This window comes from Lepidochelys kempii, chromosome 1, assembly GCF_965140265.1.
Source record: "Lepidochelys kempii isolate rLepKem1 chromosome 1, rLepKem1.hap2, whole genome shotgun sequence".
Classification (NCBI taxonomy): domain Eukaryota; kingdom Metazoa; phylum Chordata; order Testudines; family Cheloniidae; genus Lepidochelys; species Lepidochelys kempii.
In genome coordinates, this window is record NC_133256.1 from 220,407,414 (window position 1) to 220,433,138 (window position 25,725).

Genomic DNA, 25,725 nt, shown 5'->3' on the forward strand with positions numbered 1-25,725 from the left:
GGGAGCAGCTTCAGAGGCACAGGATAGCCATGCGGAGTACAAATCCAGCTTCACCCTGTGGGTACGTACTCAGCACGGAGCCCCAGTGCTGCTGCCTGTGGAGAGAGTACGTGTAGGCAAGTTGGGAACCACACCCCCTTGCTCATAGCGTACAAGGAGCCTTAGTCGCTCTATGCCTCAGCTGGGCATAATAATATCTCACGCACAGAAGCATTGTAAGGTTTACTTTAAATTTGTAACATACATTTGAAGATGTGAACTGGTATTACTACTCCTAATAAACTAAACATGGACATGACAACCAGCTGATCTGTGTTCACAATAAGCAACCTGCACATTTTCCCTTCTTCTCCAGAAGAGAAAAACGTTTTAGTCCCATCTCCTAAACGAGGAGGACTGAGCACATTGTTAGCAGCATGGAACTCTTGACCTTACCTCATGCAAACGAACATCTACATCCCCTCGAGACCATGAGTTCTGCTCTTCACACATAGTCTTCTGACATTTTCCACAACACTCCCCTTCCTGGCTGACATATGTATATCCCTAGAAGAGAAGAACAAGGTAGTGATTGTAGTTATATTAGAAAGCCACATAAGACAATGAGAAGTTTGATGATGATATATTTGCAAGAGACACTTAACGTTAACGTTGTGTCATAGTACAATTTCTTCTTGTATAGTGCAGTTTAAACAAAACTATAAGGACACAGGAATTGCTGTAACAGAATAAACGGTCCATGGTAAGTGGCCAATATTATGTGTTTCAGAAGAATGTGAAAAACCCTCATAATTGTGCAATATTATTCACTACAGGTGGAGACTTCTAACTGATTATCGGCTGCTGATTCGTTTACTGAAGCCATTGATTTTTTCCCACTAACTAGAGTAACTGCAGACATTATTTATTCATGTGTCTAGTCCATTTTGAACCTTACTAAGGGCCCAGTCCTGAGAGGATATGAGCATCTCCAGTGAAGTGCTGAGCAGCCTCTCTCTGAATTCAATGAGAGTCTATGGTGCCTAGCACTTTGCAGGATTACCATCATTATTATTATTACTATTATTGTGTTGCAGGAACACTGGCAGGCCCCAAATAAGGATCAGAGCTCAATTGCACTAGGTTCTGTATAAATCATGCAATAAAAAAAAAGAGATAAGTCTTGCCACATATCTAGATTGTAAGCACATTGGGGCAAGAGTTAACAGATAAATGAGACAAACAAGGAAAGATGGACAGGGAGGCTGAGGTAACATTAAAATGAGCATGTTTTGGTCCCTAAACTATTTCTTTCAATAATATCTTGCACCAGTGAGTTCCAACATTTAATTGTATACAAGCATTTTCTTTTATCCAGGTAAAATTTGCTGCACTTTGCATTACCCTATTGTTCTGAGGAAGAGCAAATTAATGCACTCTACCTGCCTATTCCTCTTATTTTATATAATATCAATTTCATCTGTTCCTTTTCTGTGCTGTAAAAGACCTGTCAAAGTCCACTATACCAGGACTTCCCAAGTCACGGCACCCGATGCACAGGTTAGTTATGAAGAGGTGCCCACTGGCTTGGACCCTATGGATTGGGAAAAATAGCAGCAAAATCTCTCAGACACTATGGTGCAGTAGGAGAAAGCAAAAGGGAAGAAAAACAGCAGCACATCTCTCTTCTCCCTCTCCTCTCATGTCCCACCCAATCTCAGAGCAGCTCCTCTTCTGCCTCAACTCTTTTGCTTTCACAGCGATCAGCTCTGAGGGAAGCTCTCAAGTGGCTGCAAAGAACTGTGGGATAGGGCAGGTCTTGGGAAGAAACCCAATGTCAATCCCAGGTGAAATAAACCTTTAAGAATCACTCTATCATCTCCATTTTTTAAAAAAACAAAACACTCATTATATAACTGCGGGAGTTTTTAAAAAATGACCTTGCTCTGATTTACAACTATTTACTAAATAAGAAAATGTAAGAAAGAACTGTTCTAGCAGCACCATGGTTGTTAATCAGAACAGTCAACAAAAAGGAGGGAATTCGCAATTAAGGGTGAATCAGAAACATTTTTTAATATATTCAGCCATCTTACTGGGTTTACACTCAAACAAAGGTGGAGAGCTATTCGGAGTTGTTATAGCCAATCTCCTCAGTTTGCAGACAATTGAATACAGAGCAGAAAAATGTATTAGCTGATCATTTCACTGGTGATTTGGCCACTACTTTCCTTGAAAGTAAAATAACCAACCACCACACTGTATAAAACACTGGAGCATCTGTCTCACTGAAAGAAAGCAATGATCTTTATTTCTCCATCTCTGGGTTTGAAAAGCATGGAGTACCATAGGGCATAGAGCAGTTCTACTTTCAATACTGAGCTGGCAACATGATGACCTGAATTTGAGATGAGGACTAAAATATTAAATAAGCTCAGTGCCACTTTTCACTCTGGTTTTACATCTGTAAAGTGATTGGCTGCTTTTTAGGAAGGCTCTGCATGGATGTTGGAAGCCTTGACCCCATTACTCCTGTCCCCGCCACAGTTAGCCCAACCAATGTCAATATCAGCCTCTTTTCATGGACAGCCCAATCGCTGTACCTGAAAGCATGAGCCACCTGGAATAATGAATGGGGAAGATCCGAGTGCAAAGTTGACAGATCTTCACAAACATATGTATTTAACAGAGTTGTTTGGGAAATATTTTGTTCTCATGAAACATTTCAATTAAAACACATTTTGCTACTGTTTTTGTCATAATTTTTCTTTGCAGATTTTTAGGTTTCCATTGAAAATTTTCAGTTTGAAACCAAAACATTTTTGGTTTTCAACAAAAGTGTTCAATGAACATACGAATTTTTTTTCATAAGAATTTCTGTTTTGCCAAAAAATATATATATCTGGTAAAAATCTTTCAACAGGAAATTTTCCTCTAGCTCTAGTATTTAACTCAGAAATTCAAAACAGCCTGATGAAGAGTTTACCTGAACAAATTTTAGCCTGTAGATTCTGCAAACAGTTTGCAAACAGACTATACATTTGATCTTTCGATATTAAACCTCCATGACTGGTCACTTAAACATGGCTTCTGTTCCCTTTTTGAATAACTTTTATTATGTCTTTTACTATAAATATTTTAGGCCTTGGCCCTGCAGCGTGATTCATGTGGACAGAACTCTGAAGGTAATGGGGCTTCCTGCGGGCACAGAGATTTGCCCACGTACATCACAATGGAAGACTGAATCTTTAGTAGTGTAATTTTGATTGTGTGTGAAGTCGTGCGGCTGAATATGTTATTTTGCATTGCTTCTGTTTGTTAAATATATGTCAGAAGCACCAAAGGCATGTGACAGATGCTTTTTATCTTTGTTATAAATTCAAATATACAAATAAAAATAAGTTAATAAGCTGCTTTTGCCCAGGATTTATTCAGTTTCTTTATTTAGCTACTTATTTATTTATTTATTCATTCAGAATTTATTCAGTGGATTCTGGCTGTGGGGTCTGAAATTACAAAGAAAACGGGGTGAAAATAGCAGATCTGAAATATGCTTCAGAATTCTCAACAATTTTCACAAATACATTTTCCCACAACTAATGGCCCAGCTAGAGGAGCAAATGACATCATGGCTCTTTGTGGGACTGGAAACTAAGTCAGACCCTCCATGGATCTGGCTCATTTAGGATACCTTTAGGATACCAGGTCTCCTCTAATAGTATAAAGAATTGTTCTCCAGTAGACGAATTAGTCAATTTATTTACAACATGAAAGTAAGAGCTCACAAGTTCAAAAACAGTTCCTTTTATTTGTTTTAAGACACAAATGGGTGCAAGTTAAATTTTTAGTAAAGGAAAATATATGACGACTATCAGGAAAAATAAGCTCTTTTTAGGCAGCTCCATAACCTCCTCAAAGAAGTGATGGAAGCCTGTTTGGGGATCTGAAACTCAACTGGATAAAGTACTAGAACATATATTGCTGGGAACAACTCTTCATTGGGCAATATATGGACAAAATGATCAAGGGTACATCTACACTGCCCCCTCCCTGGCTTCAGAGCCTGAGCTCCAGCACAAGCTCAAATGTCTACACAGGTATTTTTAGTGCCGTAATGTGAACCCAAGTCTATAGACCCGGGCTCTGATTCGCTGAAGTGGGTTTGCAAATGCAGTGTAGACAGACCTCTAGTAGATTCTTAGATACTATGGTGATGAGTGCCACAAAAATTTCTGGATAGATTGGATTAGACAGACTAGACAATCTTTACCATCTCTATCCTCCATAGTTCTGGGACCACTTGTGATTCAGAGATGCAACATTATTTGACACTTTTTGTTCTAGTTTCTACTTACTGCACTGACTCAACATTCTGCTAGTTCCCCTGTTTTCAAGGACTGATCTTCTGTTTTTATTTCTTTTTCCCCCCTCCACTCTGGTCTTTTATACATTTGGAGTTCACATTTCAAATAGAGATTCAAAACTCAGAATGAGCCTGTGGTAAATTTCCAAGCGTCTGTCACATTGACATGAAGATCACTGTCTATGGGTTTGACAAATCCTATTGCCCTGGGAGGTAAGGAATAACGAACACAAATCATCCTTCACACTTGAGCGGGTGCACATGGCTGACTTGGGAGTAATAAAATAAGCAGCAGCTGTGGGGAAACTTACACGAGTTTAGTTACACCAACTCTCTCCCCCAGCACAGGCTCTGAGACAGAGTTGGTCTCAACAAGGGAAGGTGACAGCATATGGATAAAATCACAGGATAGAGAATATTCACACTCTGTTGAATTGGAGTTAGGTTTGCAATAAACATAGGAGGAACTCGAGTTAATTCCATGCCCTTCAGAAGTGACAGAGGATTTTACATTCTGATTCATTGACTACTTAAGGTTATTAAAGGGATCCACATATTCTGTGACTTGGCATATTTCCATATATTCTCTTTAATTCTAACTTTCCGCGAGGTCTGGGAGCTGCTGCACACTTCATCCTCAGGAGGATGCTGAGTCTTTGCAAACAGAATAGAGACTCTTTCAGTTCCCCCTTTAACAATAGGGTGGAAAAGAAAGAAAGTGGAGATCATCCCTCAGAATAGGAACTTTTCTTAAAAATCCATGAATATTTGGCACTTAAATACCATGTGGATGGATATATTACAGACTGACACAGATTAAAGGGATATAATCAGAGATTGAGAGAGACTGGGATAGATCCAATAGGATTTATTTGCATGAAGCTGAAATATTCAGGGCCAGCTCCTCAGTTGGTGTAAATCAGCACAGCTCTATTGATTGAGCTACACTGATTTACACCAGCTGAGCATCTGGTCCCCAGTTTATGAGTCTTCAAAGCATTATGATTTATTGTTCCTTGTTCTGCAATGAGCTAATGCCATAAAAACAAAGCATTCGTAACAATCTTCGAAGTCATTTATACGGTTACTAAATATGATCATTTCACAGTCAACACTCAAACTACCGTCTTCCTTTAAAATATATTTTCTTTGATCTTTCATGAATATAATGTTAGCCTTTTACAGTTATGCGTAACATATGGGAGAAGACAAACTTTGCTACTTCAAAGAAAAATGTCAGTTTGAAATACTGGAGATTAAAGTAGTAGATTTCATGGTCAGCATCCATTACAATCATCATTTACCATGCCTCGGCATGAATGCTCTAAATGCTCTTGTGTTATAATTTAACACGGTTCTCAAGAGACCTGAAAATTTTTCATAATCGATTTACACACACTTAGCCAAATGGGTCTGATTAAGACGTGTATCACTGAACGTTATGTATGAAACGCTTTTCATAATCACATCACCCTTAAACTGAATATGTTTATATCATTTACCCAGGTTCCTGATTTTAAGGATGCTGACAGGAAGCAAGAATGAAAGCAGGTGTTCCCCTCACATTAATTAGTGTTTGTATAGTCCTTTGAAATTGTAACCCACTGTATTATTATTATTATGCTCCAGAGAGCTATTTTGATGTACTCATACAGAAATCATGTTGAAAAACCTCCAGAACAGTAAGGTGTAGACACTACTCCTCCTAGTGGCAGATTCAGCAATTACAGCAATGACCCATTTGCTCTCCCAGAAACTCCTTGCCACTAGAAAGAATGAGAAGGGGAGAAAAGAGAAACGAGGGCCGTGACATAGGTCAAAGCAAATCCATTTATATTTTGCAAGTTGGAGTTGATCTGAATGGAAAGCTTTTGAGGGTGGATTTTATTTCATTGTTAATTTTTTATATCTGTACAAGCACTTTGAAATAGGTGCATTTTAATGAAAAGTGTAGAAACATATCACACAAAATAAATGGAGATTTTTGAAAACAAAGTCAGTTTCAAACTTGATCTTACCATGAAGGATCTGGGGGTTATAGTGGATAACAAACTAAATATGAATCAACAACGTAACACCGTTGCAAAAACAGCTAACATCATTCCGGGATGTGTTTGCAGAAGTGTTGTAAGCAAGACACAAGAAGAGGAGGTTAATTACTTGTAACTGGAGGTTCTTCAAGATGTGTGGTCCCCATTTGTATTCCATATGTGGGTGTGCATGCACAGCATGCGCGTGAGTCCGGAAGGTTTTCCTAGCAGTGTCCGTTGACCCGCATGTGCATCGAGCCTCTCCAGTGTCCCTCTTGCATTGAGTAGTCCGGTCTGCAGCAGAAGGTGTGGAGGGCAGGGACTGGAATACAAATAGGGATCACACATCTCAAAGAACCTCCAGTAACAGGTAAATAACCTCTCCTTCTTCTTCTTCGAGCGATGGTCCCTATCTGCATTCCAGACATGGGTGATTAGCGAGCAGTGGTCAGTGCAGAGGTGGGTGCAATGATGCGATAGGAAATGAAGTCTGCAGTATGGCTTGGCCCACAGCAGCATCTGTAGCTGCCGCTTGCTAAATGATGTAGTGGGTCGTGAACGTGGGGATGGAGCGCCAGGTTGTTGCACAACAGATGTCTTGTCATGAAGATGTCTGAGGGGCAGGCTGCTGTAGTCACTTGTGCTTGCATAGAGTGCGCTGTGACTCCATCAGGCAGTGGTACGTTGGATTGTGTGCAGCATTTGTGGATGCAACCAGAGACCCATTTGGAGATTCATTGGGAGGGGAGGACTTGGTCCTTGGATTGGTCAGTGATGGCCACAAATATTTTCAGCGATGTGAAAAAGGAAGGAGTCCAGTGGAGGTAGAATGCCAGTGCACAGTGGTCGTCAGGGAGTGCAGAGCTCCCTGTCCATGTGGGAGGCATGTGGTTTGGGGTGGAAAACAGGTAGGTAGATGCACTGATTAAGGTGGAACTCCAACACTACCTTTAGGAGGAATTTCGGGTGAAGTCATAAGCAAACTTTATCCTTGTGGGAGACGGTGTAAGGGTAGTCCGCCATCATGGCCACCAGTTCACTGACCCATCTAGCTAAGGTAAGACTACCAAGAATATCACCTTCATGGAGAGGTGGAAAAGGGAGCACATTGCCAGCAGCTCACAAAGAGGCTTTGTGAGGGCAGACAGGATGAGATTGATGTCTCATGGGGTGTGGCCTTGAGCACTGGTGGGAAAGTATTAGAATCATAGAAGATTAGGGTTGGAAGAGACCTCAGGAGGTCATCTAGTCCAACCCCTGCTCAAAGCAGGACCAACCCCAAATAAATCATCCCACCACGGGCTTTGTCAAGCCAGGCCTCAAAAACCTTTAAAGGATTGAGATTCCACCACCTCCCTACGTAACCCATTCCAGTGCTTCACCACCCTCCTAGTGAAACAGGGTTTCCTAATATCCAACCTAGACCTCCCCCACTGCAACTTGAGACCATTGCTCCTTGTTCAGTCATCTGCCACCACTGAGAACAGCCTAGCTCCATCCTCTTTGGGACCCCCCTTCAGGTAGTTGAAGGCTGCAATCAAATCCCCACTCACTCTTCTCTTCTGCAGACTAAACAAGCCCAGGTCCCTCAGCCTCTCCTTGTAAGTCATGTGCCCCAGCCCCCTAATAATTTTTGTTGCCCTCCGCTGAACTCTCTCCAATTTTTCCACATCTTTTCTGTAGTGGGGGGCCAAAAACGGGAAGCAATACTCCAGATGTGGCCTCACCAGTGCCTAATACAGGGGAATAATCGCTTTCCTCAATCTGGCATTTCTTCTACTAGTGTAGCCCAATATGCTGTTAGCCTTCTTGGCAACAAGGGCACACTGCTGACTCATATCCAGCTTCTCGTCCACTATAATCCCCAGGTCCTTTGCTGCAGAACTGCCGCTTAGCCAGTCAGTTCCCAGCCTGCAGCGGTGCATGGCATTCTTCTGTCATAAGTGCAGGACTCTGCATGTCTTTGTTGAACCTCATCAGATTTCTTTTGGCCCAATCCTCCAATTTGTCTAGGTCACTCTGGACCCTACCCTTACCCTCCAATGTATCTACCTCTCCCCGCAGCTTAGTGCCATCTGCGAACTTGCTGAGGACGCAACCCATCCCATCATCCAGATCATTAATAAAAATGTTGAACAAAACCGGCCCCAGGACCGACCCCTGGGGCACTCTGCTTGATACTGGATGCCAACTAGACATCAAGCCATTGAGCACTACCCGTTGAGCCTGACAATCTAGCCAGCTTTCTATCCACCTTATAGACCATTCATCCAATCCATACCTTTTTTAACTTGCCAGCAAGAATACTGTGGGAGACCGTATCAAAAGCTTTGCTAAAGTCAAGATATATCACGTCCACTGCTTTCCACAGAGCCAGTTATCTCATCATAGAAGGCAATCAGGTTGGTCAGGCATCACTTGCCCTTGGTGAATCCATGTTGACTGTTGCTGATCATCTTCCTCTCCTCCAAGTGCTTCAAAATGGTTTCCTTGAGGACTTGCTCCATGATTTCCAGGGACTGAGGTGAGGCTGACCCGTCTGTAGTTCCTCAAGTTCTCCTTCTTCCCTTTTTTAAAGATAGGCACTGTATTTGCCTTTTTCTAATTGTCTAGGACCTCCCCCGATCACCACGAGTTTTCAAAGATAATGGCCAATGGCTCTGCAATCACATCTGCCAACTCCCTCAGCACCCTCGGATGCATTAGATCTGGACCCATAGACCTGTGCAAATCCAGCTTTTCTAAATAGTCCTTAACCTGTTCTTTCACCACTGAGGGCTGCTCAGCTCCTCCCCATACTGTGTTGCCCAGGACAGCAGTGTGGGAGCTGACCTTGTCTGTGAAAACCAAGGCAAAAATAGCATTGAGTACTTCAGCTTTTTCCACAACACCTGTCACTAGGTTGCTTCCCCCATTCAGTAAGGGTCCCATACTTTTCCTGACCTTTTTCTTGTTGCTAACATACCTGTAGAAACCCTTCTTGTTATCCTTCACATCCCTTGCTAGCTGCAACTCCAGTTATGTTTTGGCCTTCCTGATTACACCCCTGCATGCGCAAGCAATATTTTTATACTCCTCCCTAGTCATCTGTCCATAATAAACCCTTCATGAAACAGACGGTGGTAGGATGTGTAAACCCGGAGGTGCCATGCATAGGCAGGAGAAAGGCACTGAGAGCTGCTTAGTGAACTTGTACAGAGCTTCGGGCAAGGCCCAATGTTTTGAGATTAAGAAGGTAGTCGAGGACGCTAGGAATAGACATAATGCAGTGGATGGTGATGGCAATGAGCCCATGCGATGAAGTGAATCCATTTAGCTCTGTAGTAGGCCCTGGTGGATGCCCTGCTCTGGAGGAGGATGTATTTCACCAGGCACACCCTGTCTACCCCGAGCCCCATCCAAATACCACGCCATGAGATGAAGGGGGCCCAGATTGGGGTGTCAGAGTTGGCCCTGATCTTGTACGAGAAGATCCAGTCGTGTCTGGAGGTGGAGTGGTGTGCAGGTGGCAAGTCTAAGAAGGTCTGTAAACCAGAACTGGCATGACCAGAACAGGGCTATAAGTATTATGGTAGCTCGGTCCTGCCAGATCTTGCATAACACATATGGGAGGAAGTGAATAGGGGGAAAGGTGTAATGGAGGTTGCCTGTCCAGGAGAGGAGAATAGCTTCACCCTGCAAATCCTTCTCATGGTTCCCCTTTCAGTTTTTGCAGGTGGCAAAGAGGTCCCACCATGGGGTGCCCCATTGGTGGAATAGGTATCGGTGTGTGATGTTGTGTAACTCCCACTTGTGGTTGAGGAAGAGAGTCCTGCTGAGCATGTCTCCTAGGGCATTTTGGGTGCTCAGGAGGTACGTGCCTTGGAGCGTTACATGGTGTTTGATGCACCAGTTCCAAAGGTGGATGGGCGTGGAGCAGAGGGTGGGAGCCCTGGCGCTGCCTTGCTTGTTTATGTACACGACCCTGGCGATGTTGTTGGAGAACAATAGAACATGGGAGAGAATGAGCTCCGCTGCCAGGAGAAGGTGCTCTGAGTGGCCAGGAGTCCTAGGCGTGCCCAGGGAAATACCAGAGGATTCAGGTGGCGTTTGTGGGGCTGGCTTGTCCAAGCAGCACGGAAGTGGAGGCAGGACAGGCAGTGCATGCACTGGTGAGCACTCTGAACAGGTAGCTACCAGGGTGGCTGCTGGTACTGTTGGATCGCGTTTGCACCAAACTTTTCCCTCCACCCAGGGAAATTTGGGCACTGGTGCAGTCGTCTGCAGGTGCAACATCTCACCCAACCTGGCACAGCTCAGGGAGGAAATGCTGCACTTAGTGGCAGTCCACTGTGGGGACCTGCTCTTGTGTCCATGAGCGCGCTTCTTGATCTCACGTCTGGGCTTGTCCTCCACCACTGGTACTGCCAGATCCAGTACACGGGAAGAGGTCGGAGGTAGTGCTCACTGCTAGTGAGATGGCTGTACCAGCAATTCTGACAGTCTCAGATCAGAATGAGCACATGGTCTCACTGTTTCTTCCATGAGGAATTTACATAGGTGGCGCTCCAGAGCTTCCTGGGTCTGTGGTGGGAAGGACTTGCAGATGGAGCAATGAGCTGCGATATGAGCCTCATCGAGCCACTAAAGACATCTCTGCTATTTGTCACTCACTAAGAATGAGCACAGGCAGGAGAGACAGTTTTTTAAATCCCAGAATGTGTGGCATAGTCCCCAAGGGGTGTAAACATTCCCCAAACGAGGATGACTATCATTACTAACCTACTACTAATCCTACAACTACTATCTACACTCTAAACAACTATAAACGACTATATACAAATGGATAGAAGTCAGTTTCTTAGCAAGAACTAAAAGCCCGAAGGAACAGCAGTTCTGTCTCAGGCCATGCAGCTATAAGAGGGAATTGGAGAGGCATCAACCCACACAAACTATTATTCCCTTGGCTGTGAGCATGAGGGGACACACAATGCATGTGTGGGTCAATGGACATTAGGAAAACCTTCTAGGCTGAACTTTGTGACTTTGTCCTCACCCATAAATATTTCATAATTGGGGACAATGTATACCTTCAAATCAGCGGCCCTGCTATGGGTACCCGCATGGCCCCACAGTATGCCAACATTTTTATGGCTGACTTAGAACAACACTTCCTCAGCTCTCGTCCCCTAATGCCCCTACTCTACTTGTGCTACATTAATGACATCTTCATTATCTGAACCCATGGAAAAGAAGCCCTTGAGGAATTCCACCATGATTTCAACAATTTCTATCCCACTATCAACCTCAGCCTGGACCAGTCCACACAAGAGATCCACTTCCTGGACACTACGGTGCTAAGAAGTGATGGTCATATAAACACCACCCTATACCAGAAACCTACTGACCGCTATTCCTACCTACATGCCAGACCACACCACACGATCCATTGTCTACAGCCAAGCTCTACGATACAACTGCATTTGCTCCAACCCCTCAGACAGAGACAAACTACAATACCCACCTGCTGAAGTGAAGAAACAGATTGACAAAGCCAGAAGAGTACCCAGAAGTCACCTACTACAGGACAAGCCCAACAAAGAAAACAACAGAACACCACTAGCCATCACCTTCAGCCCCCAACTAAAACCTCTCCAACGCATCAAGGATCTACAACCTATCCTGAAGGATGACCCATCACTCTCACAGATCTTGGGAGACAGGCCAGTCCTTGCTTACAGACAGCCCCCCAACCTAAAGCAAATACTCACCAGCAACCACACACCACACAACAGGACCACTAACCCAGGAACCTATCCTTGCAACAAAGCCTGTTGCCAACTGTGTCCACATATCTATTCAGGGGACACCATCATAGGGCCTAATCACATCAGCCACACTATCAGAGGTTCATTCACCTGCACATCTACCAATATGATATATGCCATCATGTGCCAGCAATGCCCCTCTGCCATGTACATTGGTCAAACTGGACAGTCTCTACACAAAAGAATAAATGGACACAAATCAGACATCAAGAATTATAACATTCAAAAACCAGTTGGAGAACACTTCAATCTCTTTGTAATCAAATGACCGGACCTAAAAGTTGCAATTCTACAACAAAAAAACTTCAAAAACAGACTCCAACAAGAGACTGCTGAATTGGAATTAATTTGCAAACTGGATACAATTAACTTAGGCTTGAATAAAGACTGGGAGTGGATGGGTCATTACACATAGTAAAACTATTTCCCCATGTTTATTCCCCCCAAAGCTCCCACTGTTCCTCAGACTTCTTGTCAACTGCTAAAAATGGCCCACCTTGATTATCACTACAAAAGGTCCCCCCACCCCCGCCACTCTCCTGCTGGTAATAGCTCAGCTTAAGTGATCACTCTCCTTACAGTGTGTATGGTAACACCCATTGTTTCATGTTCTCTATGTATATAAATCTCCCCACTGTATTTACCACTGAATGCATCTGATGAAGTGAGCTGTAGCTCACAAAAGCTTATGCTCAAATAAACGTGTTAGTCTCTAAGGTGCCACAAGTATTCCTTTTCTTTTTGCGAATACAGACTAACACGGCTGCTACTCTGAAACCTTCTAGACTCAGGTGCATGCGCACCCACTTATACAATATATATAGGGACCATCACTCAAAGAAGAAGTAATTCTTTCACTCTACTCAGCACTGAAAAGGTCTCAACTGGAGTACTGTGTCCAATTCTGGGCACCACTTTGGGAAAGACATGGACAAATTAGAGAAAGTCCAAAGAGAGTAACAAAAATTATAAAAGATCTAAAAAAATGTGAGCCACAAGGGAAGATTGACAAAACTGGGTTTGTGTAGTCTGGAAAAAAGAAGACTGAAGGGCACATGATAACTGACTTCAAGTATGTAAAAGGTTGTTATAAAGAGGAGGGTGACAAATTGTTCTCTTTGACCACTGAGGACGGGTCAAGAAGTAATGGGCTTATATTGCAGCAAGGGGGTTAGACGTTAGGAAAAATGTCCTAACTGTATGGGTTGTTAAGCACAAACAAATTACCTGGGGAAGCTGTGGAATCTCTGTCACTGGAGGTCTCCAAAAACAGGTTAGACAAGCCCCTGTCAGGTATGGTCTAGATAATACTTAGTCCTGCCTCAGTGCAGGGGACTGGACTAGATGACCTATCGAGTTCCCTTCCAGTCCCACATTTCTGTGATTCTATGAATGGGGACCCACCAGAATCATTTGGAGATGGGAGGATGATGTGCTTGGACATCTTTTTTCTGGTTGTGTTTATACTAGGGGAAATTTGTAAGCTTTCCCCTCCTTCTAGTGGTAGAAGCTGTAGCATGGACAGTATATGAGGGGGAAGGAGGTATTACACCATGTCATCCAATCTTATCCTCAGCAGGATTAGGCAGCACAGCCGTAATAGCACCTGAGCCCCCTCTATATGAGAGCTTCCACCATTGCTCCCACTGGTAGGGATGCATGGTGCAGAAACACACTTAGAAATTGTCTCATTGCAGATGCACTTGTCATCTAAGAAGGTAGCCAGCTGAACTCTGCCCATTCTGGAGACCTTGGGCTGGGAACCACAGAGAAAGGAGATGAAGAAATGAATAAGGATTTCAAAAGAGGTGGGATAGAGGCAGTGGTGTATCTGACCTGAGTTAAGAAGCTGGTAGTGTGTACATTTACATACAGAATCTGTGGAAGATGAGGGCTAGCTCATTGTCAGTCTTGATGCCAGCCTTATTTATGAACAGTGGTGGAGACGCACAGGAGGTCTGAACTGTTTATCTTAACAGAGAAAAGGTTCAGGGGTAACTTAGGTCACAGTCTATAAGTATCTACATGGGGGACAGAACTTTGATAATAGAGGGCTCCTTCAGTCTAGCAGACAAAGGTATAACAAGATCCAAGGGCTGGAAGATAAAGTTAGACAAATTCAGACGAGAAATAAGACACAAATTTTTACCAGTGAGAGTAATTAAACATTGGAAAATCTTACTGAGGGTTGTGGTGGACATTTAAAAAAAAATCAAGATTGGATGTTTTACTAAAAAAATATGCTCTAGTTCAAACAGAAATTAATTTGGGGAGTCCCTATGGACTGTGTTATACAGGAGGATAGACCAGATGATCGCAATGGTTCCTTCTGGCCTTAATAGATGAGATATAGATAAGAGGGAGTGGTACCTGAACATGCTTTTCTTTACCAAGAAATCATAACAACAATCCCCTGTTTAAGGAGCTTCCTAATGTTAGCACGACTTCCTCTGAGATTGCATCTGATCTAAAAGAGCTTTGTGGCCAGTACAAAGTGGGAAATTATTTTGGCTGGGGCAATGCAAATCAGTAATAAGTTTAGAAGAAGTAGAGTTCTCCACTGTGAAGGTTCTGACAGCAAAAGCACAGGTCCTGCCACATCAGATAATTTACTAAAACACCAGAAGAAATGGCAGATTCCCAAAGAAAGCTGCCACGGTGCCCTCTGTGATAATGTTAAAGCTTTTTAGTGATTACAATGTTCATACTTAGGGTTGATTTGCACAGAACCTGCAGCTGTGCATTAATAATGATTTATCAGAGGAACAGTTTATTGACAACATTATGGCTATGAGCCAAAAGCCAGTCTGATATTTCAAGGTCTGATATTTCAGAACCTACTAAGGCTAGAAACAAATGCCTTATGCAAGCAGGAAAGAGGGGACTCCCCTGCAGTGGCTTAACACTCTTGCTTCTACTCTTGATGGTTTTTGAGACACTGGAGCCCATCCTGAGCCTTGGACCAATGTAATTTTTGGGGAAAGTCCAGACTTAAGGAAAGAAAGAAAGATTTTTGTGGCAGTGTATTTTTAAAATGGCATCTATTTGAAAATTGCTCAAGTTCTGAGGTGGATGAATGGCCAGAGTGCAGTTGAGGTAGTGAAAGATAAAGGTGATTTATCACATTAATACGACTTCTATGTAGACATACATGTCATCCAACCTTGACTTTCTGAACGTACTGGTGGACACTACATTTGGATCAGCACGTCAGCTGAGATTTTCAAAGGAGTCTAAAAGTGTTAAGCACCTAAGTTCCGTTGAAATTCAGTGGGAGTTGGGCACCTAATTCCTTTTGGCTAAAATCCCAGCTGTAATTAAATGAATAGACTTCAGAAGACGGGGCTGCTCTTTAGGCCACAGAATTTTGAATAACTGAAGTCTTCATAACCAAGTATGCAATGCATGCAAATGTGCAAAAACCTATGCTATTGTAAGCTCAAATGAGAATTTAAACACACTATTCAGGAAATGCAATGAACCTACAGCAATATTAACTCACTCCCACCGCACATTCAGTGCTGTTGGCATTAAGATATACAAATCAATGCAAAAAAACCCCACCAATAATAGCCAGGACAATTTTACTGCACATGTGCACAATGTGGCCAAGTTAACTTTGTTCAAACATTTGAATTTCCAGACACAGTATGACTGGTTTTGATTCAAAGGGTAAAAAGAGTGCTGCTGGATTTTCAGATCCTGAGCTGTATTTGTGGTGTGGGTGACCAACAACCATATTTTGAATGTAACTGAGCAGATTTGATGTGGGAGAACCATTGAGCAAGAGTAGATATCACTGTGATGACCTGGCCACTTTTCTGACCATCATTGCATGTTAATCAATGTGCTTGTTATTAACAAAGCTGGTTTGTGGGAAGCCCTTCACTGGTGTTGCAGGGGGAGGGAAGGATAGCAGGAAAGAGGCTGCAAAGAGTTTTTCCGTCCTCTGGCATTCACTTCCATATAGTCCCCACAGAGGAACTGGGCATGTTACTCAGCAACAAGTGCGTGCAACTAATTGAGGAAAACATGCTGTTCAGTCAGTTGTTTGAATAAACTTCTGAGTTAGTGTAATGTGCACCTGATTAGCAACATTTAAAACACAGAACTAAGCAAATAAGTACTTCCCTTCAACCCACAAAGAGCTTCACTGGTGTAACTGATTTGCAGAGATCCATGGGCGACATGATCCATTCATGGGTTCTCCTGGCAAGAAGACTTCATCCAAAGTTGAATCTTAAGGTATTTCACTGCTGTATTGTCTCTTAACTAGCCCAGTTACCACCTGCTACTAGTAAACTGCAAAAAGAAAGTCATTCTGGCTTCCTTGTCTTCCAACTGGAACTAGTATTCAGCCTTTTTAAAGTGGATAACTGAAGCCAGTGTAAAAATTGGTTAAAAATGTTGATCAAGAAACAGGTTTCAGATTATAGAACACTTCTGCTGCTTGGCTTTAGTGTGCATTGGTTTGCAGAGCGCTAACTACTTCATTTTACGGAACTAGTGAGGAAAAACATATAGCCCCAATTTGTCCTGCTGTGTGGTGTGAAGGGGAGCAAAACAATGTGAAGAACCATGGGTTGAGAGGGCACTAGGAAGTGTGTTTTCCAGTCCCACACAGCCAAGGTTAGCTTCACCTCACATACTCTGTGCAACCTACAGCACACAAAGAAAATGAGGAATAGGCCCTGGAGCCTCAGAACCGCTGGTGTAAACTGTACGGTCCCCTTTTCTGTGTGGAGTATAGGCCGTGAAGAGAACAAGGATCATAAATATGTCTGACAGCAGTCTTAACTAATCCTGCCAGGTCTGAAATCCCCAGAGGAGTCAAAGTGCAGTCATGGTGGCTGGTGGCAGCATGCCACATCTTCTAGCTGTGCTGCCATTGTTGAAGGAAGCTGAGTGGAGCATGTGGATAAGCAGATAAATAGGTGGGATATTTAAACAGCAACAGGAAGCTGAGCAGGAGAGAGGGGACTAGAAGCCATGCAGGCTGCTATGGACAGTGGTGTGTCTCTCATTGATCCGGAGAACTAGCCTGACTGGGCCCAGAGACCTTTTGGACTAAGTGTGGGACTCTGAACCAGTCTTGAGATAAGGGCCGTCTGAACTGCTGTTATAACTGCTCCTTCTCGGAGACCTTCCTGAAGAGTAAATACTTATTGTGTGAGTTTGGGTTTGGCTTCCCCCTTGCTCGGATCCTGTGAAGCCATGCTATGCCCCACAGTCTTGTTCTGATGCCTTCCTTTAAGTGCTACTCACCTGGGGGCAGATCGTATTGCACTCTTTCTCAAGACATTCTGCAATATGAAGTCCTAGGACAGCATCTTCCATGTCAGTGCAGGTGCAATCTGTACAGCCTTCTTCCCAGGATTTCCCAATGGGGTAGACAACATTGTGATGCACACAAACCTGTCAGTGCAGTGAATGCATCAATGAATACACATAAGGGCACACACCATTCACTCTGAAAGGCTGACTTTCTGTCTGCCCGTCTCTTCTGGGATTTACCAGATCTACCATAACTCTTACAGGATGTATTGGACCCAGTGGAAATGCCTTGAATCTTGAAAAGTTGTGGCTAGTTTGTTACAAAAATAAAAGAGTTGCTGAAATCCAATGGGCCAGAGACTGCCTAACTGAATTCAGTGGAGTTAGCCAGGGTTTGACTCAGTATAACTGAAATAAGAGATTGGTCCAATATTCAGAGATAATAAAATAATAAAACCTAGTTCTGATATTGCACTTTTCATCAGTAGATCTCAAAGCACTTTACAAAGGAGATTATGGTATCATCATCCCCTTTTCACAGATGGGGAAACTGAGGTACAGATCAGTGAAGTGTTGTGCCCAAGGTCACCCAGTAGGCCCGTGGCAAAGCTGTGAATAAAACCCAGGTCTCCTGTATCTCAACTAGTGCTCTACCCATTAAGCCATACTATCTCCAGATCTTAATGTAGTATTTAATAGTCTATACAAAGGAAAAAACAGGGACAAATTCTCCTGTGGTGTAACTCTATTAGAGTCAATGGCATTACTTCAGGGATTAATTTGGCCCCAAATGTCTAAGTGACAATAGCTCATGTGAAGAGCTACAGTGAAAACAGTGACCGGAAGCATCAGGCACGGTCAAAATGCAGCTGCTTTAGTGAGCATTTAGATCTAATGTATTCACAAGTATTTCAATTTAATATGACAAGTAGATTGTCATACATATTTGAACAGCAACAAAAAGAAAGCTTGTAAAGAGTGAAATTCAGAAATGGAACATCTGTACAGAACATAACCCATGAGCTTTTGCTATTACAGAAGCAAAGTAAAAACTTCAGAATGATCTCTGATATTCAGGCTGCCAGAATGACTTCAGAGCTGCTACAGGATTAGCTTGGTTTTCAGGATGAAAATACCAGAGTTACTGTAAACAGTTTAGTTTTGTTAATGTTGCGAGAAATTATTACAATTTAACATGCATAGTGATGCGGAACTGTTCACTTCGCTTGTGTACGGCCTTATGAATGTACTTGTCTGCCGTTGCTTTGGGAGGCTTTGCGTTACCACGTAAAAACTGAGCTGACTGCTTTGGAGCAGCCGCACCTTGCAAGAAAGATGTTTTCCTCTGTAAGAGTGACAGTTCATTCCCCTCACCTTGTCTGCAATGCAGGTAGTAGCTGTGCAGCCACAGTCATTGGTGACAGACGTAGACAAATATCCAGCTGGGCAGCTCACTGTAGAATTGGTGCAGCTGCACGTGCACTCATATTCGTCACAACACCGGGTCTTCTTAACAGTCAGCTCTCGATGTGGAGGGCAGGAAGGAACGTGCTCTAGCTTGCATTCCTCTTGCTTGCAAGCTATCAAATAATTAGGTACCACACTGAGCATAGGGCATTTTAGAATGATATAATGGACACCACAAGTGTAGTTTCTCTTACAAACAAGCCTTTTATATGGCAATGAGAGCCACTAGGGATTGACTTCAAAAAGTCACACTGGTGTAGAAGCCCCAACTAGCAGATCCTATTGCAAGTTCAGGACCAATGTATTTATTCCTTCAAAAACACCGTCCCTCATTTATTATGTAGTAAAAAGTATTTGTAAAGTTAGTATGCTCTTGACCAGAGCCCCTGCAACTCTTAACATTGCTCTGTTCTATAGTTCATAGTGCATTCTCAGAAAGAGAAAGTAATAGAACGTTTCCAGTTTGCAAGATCGTTACAGGTCCTATTGGATCCAAATTGGTGTTTTCCAGACAGTCGGGCACTTACATTTGTTTGTTTGTTCAACCCCCTTGCTCAAATATTGTTTAATGTTTAAAAGATACTTTACCACAAGTGTAAGTTGGTCTACATTCTCCAAGGTTTGTCAATACAGGCTGAAGACCATCTTCACAAGCAGGTACAGCAGGCAGATCACAGGCAACTAAATCACATACTAAGACAAAAAAATGAGGCAGTGTATCAGTTGGTACTTAGCTAGTTAGTCATCAAAAAAAGACACCTCGTTTTAAGATTTCCATGTACTTCATTGCTTCTCTGCTAACCGAGAATAAACATTAGTGCACAGTTCAGCAGGGTACAATCCAATCTTAGCAATGATTTCAAGAACAATTCCTGCTTGGCTTTAGGTGCATTAAAGTTCTAACATTGTGTTTCACAAGTAAATGTGGATTGTGCAGATTAGATAAATAAAAGCTATTGAAAAAATGAAATAACCATTCTAAAGCCATTGAGACAAATTGTCCTCTGCCCCCTCCACGTACACACATAGGCACACACACAAAACGAGGAAACTGTAGAAATTCATGAAGTTTTTTGTTCTCGTGTGGGTTTTCCCCCCATAGAGGTGAATATGGCCCTCAAGTGCTTTGAAAAATACTATCTTAATCAATACTTGATCTAACTGAAAATGCCAATCATAAGTTTGAAAAGTAGCTAGTAAACAAAAAAACCAAGACCTGGGCATCATCATCAACCATAGCTCTCCCTGTTATCTGCAACCTACCACACTCATACTTTGGACAACACTGATCAGAATCCTGGCGTAGTCTGGAAACTTCACAGGGACCACAAACTGCAGCTAGAGTGAGTGGGGAAAAAAAACACAATTGTAAACCACACTTAGATCAAAATAAGCAAAGTAGAAATTTTTAAAAATATATATATTTAGATTAAATAACAGTTTACGTTTGGCAGTAGGGCAAGGCTGGGTAGTGCAGTTTATTATCCTGTTCTCAAGACACATGCAGATCTTGCAGGGCTCGTTGAAAGGAATCCATGTTTCCATGTGCTGCATAAAAATAACAGGTTGTAAGAGAGAAAGGAAATCTTCTGATCATTGGTATGCAAACTGCTGGAGGGAAAATGAACTAATCTGGAAAATCAGAAGACTACATATGGGACTGTTTTGCTTCTTCTGATAACTGTAAGAATCCAGAGAACTACACAATTTAGAAATTAGGTTATACTGAGATTTAGCAAGAGATGCAAAGAATGCATCAATACAGTGAGAAATGATCATTGTTTTATGCATGCATAATGTTCAGACTTCATGAGTGCAACTGCAAGCTACTGTAAATAATACATCACAATGGTGGTGGTATACACACTATGACTGGATGTGCTGGAGTAATAAGAGAAACAATGAGGTGTTGGAAGTATTTAGAAGTAGCAGCCTTTTTCAGATTATTAGTATTTAAGCATATCAGAAATAAAGAAACAAAAGCCTATTTTAAGCTGAGAATGTTTCAAAAGAACACGTTAGAATTCCCACTGCATTGGATTCTGGACACAGGCTAAATTAATACCAAATCAAACACTGTAATTCCTTTGAGATATTCCTTAATGGTAATAAATGCATAGAGAAATTGATAGTGATGTGCATGATTGTCCCTCAGTGCTGGCTATATTGGAAAGAGGGAAAAGTTGGAAAGTAGACATGTTGGTCCTTGAGTTCATGGACAGCTAAAAAGAACTGTTTACATTTAATATTCAAGTGAGGAGGCAGGTGGTGGAAAGATGTTTTATGGATAATTAAAATATATTTGCATAATCAAATCATGCTTTGAATGAGAGCCTATGGAGTAGTACCATGGAGGAGAGACTATTGTCCAGAAAAAACCTTTGGGGACTTTCTTGATAAAAGCGTGCTGTGATCCTTACTAATGCAAGAAGAAGGGTGATGTCTAGGCTGACCACCACTTAGCCCTGAAAATGCTGTATGTAAGCATTATATGAGTCAAAAAGGTCTTTTAGACAGCATTAAATGTGAAGGTTAATAGTGGGACTACAACAAGAGAAGCAACACATTGAAGCAAACTGATAGAAAGATCTAGCAGCCTATAAAACAAAGGAAGTGAGGCTAGTAAGTGGTCAGTCTGTGGGGAATCTGTCTCAGTGGAGGAAAGTTCACATAGGTAAGTTGCCAATAAACAGCATTATCCCAGGGATTGTGGAAGCACTGCATGTGTATTGTCTGACCATTTAATAGAACGTGATTAGAGTTGTCTGCAGCTGGACTAAAGAGGATGTCATGTTATTTCTTGTATATTTTCAAAACCAACAAACAGTGAAACACAGAAGCCACTTGAACTTTTCAAGACACAATGAAATTATCACAAATCTGCTTTCAAAAATACTTTGTCCTCAGTGCTATGGCAGGCTTTTCCTCAACATATCAGTAAGAACCTCTCTATAACCAAGACCTGGGTTAAAGCAATCTGAGTTGTTAGACACACCTCACATATGGACTTCCTGTAGCTTTGTGCTGCTCTATGGTCACACCCCTTTGCCATGGTCCCACCCTTCCTTGGAAAAATAGTGACAGAGGCCACTCATATAAGAGCTGTTCGCTGATCTGGTAGGGAAACCTTCCACCGCTCCTCCCTGGACAGGCAGTGGCCTCCCTTGTTCCTGGATTACTACACTCTGCCTTCAGGTGGGCTGGGGTTTCTCCCAGAGGACTGAGGACTCAGCCTCCAATAAACTGATCAGAGGACCCTCTCTGTGTGGTGTCGCTAGAGGACACTGCAGCAGCAGCACCAGGTTGGGGTATCAGTAGCAAGGGCCCTTCAGACACAGAGCCGACTGCTGGGATTGTGTTGGTGGAGCTGCCCAAAGCAGAAGATTTCAGAGTTAACAGCCCATTGAGATGCATGTGACAGTTTGTACCTTTTAGGGTTACCGTTTCAGGCTCTGTGCAGACAAAAGGCGGACATCACTGCATCTGTTACATTCAAGGAGTACTTGTGGCACCTTAGAGACTAACAAATTTATTTGAGCATAAGCTTTCATGAGCTACAGCTCACTTTATGCTTAAATAAATTTGTTAGTCTCTAAGGTGCCACAAGTCCTCCTTTTCTTTTTGCAAATACAGACTAACACGGCTGCTTGTGCCTTAATCTGCACCTGTCCTATACATCCCTTACAGAAATACTGTGGTGATAGCACTAGAGTCCTTGAGATGAGTGGGAGCTGTGCACAGTCGAGAACTTAAACAAAAAGGTTTAGGCTTGTAATGGTACACAGTGCAAGAGAACACATTTGTCAGGCAGCTTTCTCTCTTCAGAGACAGAATCAAAATGTATTCTGCTCCATCCACATTAGGTCACCCGTGTTAAGCAACTGGTGTCTACCAGTCCATTAAAGGGTCAGGTAAGTCCAGCTTCACTATTTAAAACACAGATTGAAAATCTGGCCATAATTTGTCTTTGATCAGAGGCACTGAGTGCCCGGGACCCCTAATGCCGTTAATAGGAGCTGCAGGTGCCTAGCACCCCCTCTGAAAAATCTGGCCCTTGATTTTGAGCTTGCCTTTTGCCTTCTTGCCTAAATAATTTCAAAACTTCCTGTGGCTATTATGTACATTAAATTAATTCTTTAATATAAATTCTTTATATATCACTATCAAATCTACAAGAACAGTCATTGCTGGAATGAATGGATCATTACCTATTCTTACAGTAATACTTACACAATACCAGCAGGTGGCACTAATGCATAAACCATACTAATATACGAGAGACGCTCCTTACAAGCAAGGCTTTCGTACTACATTAAGCAGCCTCAGGGTCATATATAACTGTTAATATATGCTAACATCAGTAGAATTTCTGCTGTGGACTGGCAAGCAGTATGAAGATTACATTGACAATGTAGTTGTGTAGTGCCTATTTTAATAAATCAAGTGCATCTTTCATCATTACTGAATCATTCATAACAGCCGAGAGTTTGCTATATAGTTTTATATTTTGTCATTATGACAATTAATGTAAACAGTGCTTAATTTAAACAGAGCAATTGCCCTTCCAGAAGTTTTATGCATAGATGTTCTGGTCTTCCTTTTGTTTTAATCAGTTGTAAATGTCTATAACATGCATTATTGCTGAAATATTAGTCTAATTTTTTTACCAGTGCACATCCATTAAAACAAATTCTACTGTTCTGCCTGAAAAATAGGAAATCCATCTAAAACTCTCTCTCTCTCTCCCTCCAACATGTAAAAGAGTGTGTCTGTTACACTAAGCATGGTCCATAAAATAAGAACCAAGCCAGATCTCAAAATGAATTCAAACCAGAAACAGACTTGCACTGCAAGAAGAAAAGCCTGTCCTCATTACATTCCCATGACAGAGCTGCAGACCTAAGAAGTTTGATTGACTTTTAGATAAGATTCAGATATGGCACCTAAAAGTTTACATGTTTATCAGAACTGAACATGGACTCGGAACCTTCTTGAGTCTTGCCCATAACTATATTATATGCTCTGCTCAGACCCTGCATGGAAAGGAGCAAAACTTCTCCCTTCCTCAGTGCTGCACAGTGGAACCGGGCACGCACGCACACGCATGAAACAACAACTTGATGGGTCTCTGTGTAAGCCAGGGAGCACTGGGGCGGGGGTGGGGAGGGAGGGTAGAGCTTGGGAGCACCTACAATATATGTGGCATGGCCCTTGGACAATCCACCTCATAGCACATGGCATATTTCTGCACATGTTAACAGTGAAGCATTCACTTCTCTTTCATGGACCAGGCTCCTCTCCCAGGGTGGAGCAGCACTCAGCCACCATGTGGAAGATGATACCAAAATGGCTCACTATACAACTAGTGGTGGGAAGGGACCTGAAGAGAGCATACAGGGACAGGCACTCCATGTGTCAGACAAAGAACTGCTGGTAGGGGCCATCTGTTATCATGGATTTCCAGTTTCTGTGGTTTTTAGACCATACCAGTAATACCTCCCTTTCTATGCTTGCCAGAGGTCCCGTCCCGCACTTAGCTGAGGGGAGTGGATTTTCAGTGGGACAGAACCCATGGATTTATTAAAGGAAACATTCCTTTTCTGTCCATTTTTGAGTGGAAGGGGACATTACAGCCTGAGATTGGACCAGGCTACTCTTGTCACTCTTGTGCTAACTGCTGAGAAAGTTTCAGGGTTGGTCCACACTGCCAACTTATGTTGGTATAATTATGTTGCTCAGGGGTGTGGATTTTGAGCAGCATGGTTATACCGACCTAACCTCTGGTTTAGACAGTGCTATGTTGATGGGAGGGCTTTTCCCATCGATATAGTTACCGCCTCTCGGGGAGATGCAGTACCTACTCCAACAGGAGAAGCTCTTCCATCAGTGTAGTTCCAGCACCTATGCTGTAAGTGTAGACTAACCCTTGGAAACCTTCCCAGTGCCTTGCCATGGAAGTAAGATACACTCACAGCATAAGGAACCCCAGGAGTCTAGTTTTATGTTTAAACTGGTGTTTGCTAGTAAAAGCCTGCTGGAAGGAAATAGATCTCTTAGTAAATAGCAGTTTATGCCATTCCCCACTCCCCTCAATCTTCCTCCCTGCTTCTTCCACACAAATTTGTCATGCATTTCCTGGTCTCAACAGCCCCAGATGTGAATTTTATGTTGAGCCTAGCCAATTTCACACTGGGGGAGCTGCATGGGGCAGACAGTCGGCCAGCCATGAGGAAGCAGACTGAAAAATTGTCTGAAGGGAAAAATAGGCAGACTTATCAGATATAGATTCATTTGTCAAAACACATCCTGACAACTCTGTAGATAAGCAGTAACTAGACAGCTACCTGATGGCGTGTTCCATCTTCGGCAACGCATTGTCTGCAGACTTCCTCGTCAACACAATTACTATTTAAAGTCACCTGTCCGGGTGGACAGAAGCAGCCTTCTGTGGGATAGTCCTTGCAGACACTGATGCTGGTGCTGTTCTCACAGTGCTTTGTGCAGCTTGTTCGACAGTGATCATATATCAAAGAGCCGGGGCATTTTACAGCTGTAAGAAGACGGACGAGAACACTTCAGAAGAGATGTGAAACTCAAAGCAATCATTTCACTTATAGTTTTCTCTAACACTTTTTCAACCTGATTGCCTTTAAGGATATATTGATTATAGCCTCCATGGTGGTCAACATTTTTCAAAATAAATTTGTAAAGCAAACAGAAAACATGGATCTCTTTGACACAGGGTTTGATAAAGGGTTTAGAAAAGTTTAAAAAAACTGGGTATGTTTAGTCTCAAGAAACAAAG

General features: G+C 42.6%; 1 protein-coding gene across 6 annotated transcripts in view; it reads right to left on the minus strand.

Moving 5' to 3' along the window:
• VWF (von Willebrand factor) overlaps positions 1–25,725 on the minus strand; it is a 227,620-nt gene that overhangs the window by 28,366 nt on the left and 173,529 nt on the right. For all 6 annotated transcript variants that reach the window (XR_012155350.1, XR_012155349.1, XM_073315040.1 and 3 more), the window contains exons 38-44: positions 25,265–25,470; positions 20,366–20,468; positions 20,184–20,258; positions 19,509–19,613; positions 18,828–19,033; positions 17,445–17,594; positions 436–546 (exon numbers count right to left, since the gene is read on the minus strand). Coding sequence is in view for 4 of the 6 variants with exons in the window: in XM_073315040.1 (XP_073171141.1) it covers positions 436–546; positions 17,445–17,594; positions 18,828–19,033; positions 19,509–19,613; positions 20,184–20,258; positions 20,366–20,468; positions 25,265–25,470 (956 nt within the window). In the remaining 2 variants the exon portion in view is untranslated. The remainder of the gene's footprint in view (positions 1–435; positions 547–17,444; positions 17,595–18,827; positions 19,034–19,508; positions 19,614–20,183; positions 20,259–20,365; positions 20,469–25,264; positions 25,471–25,725) is intronic.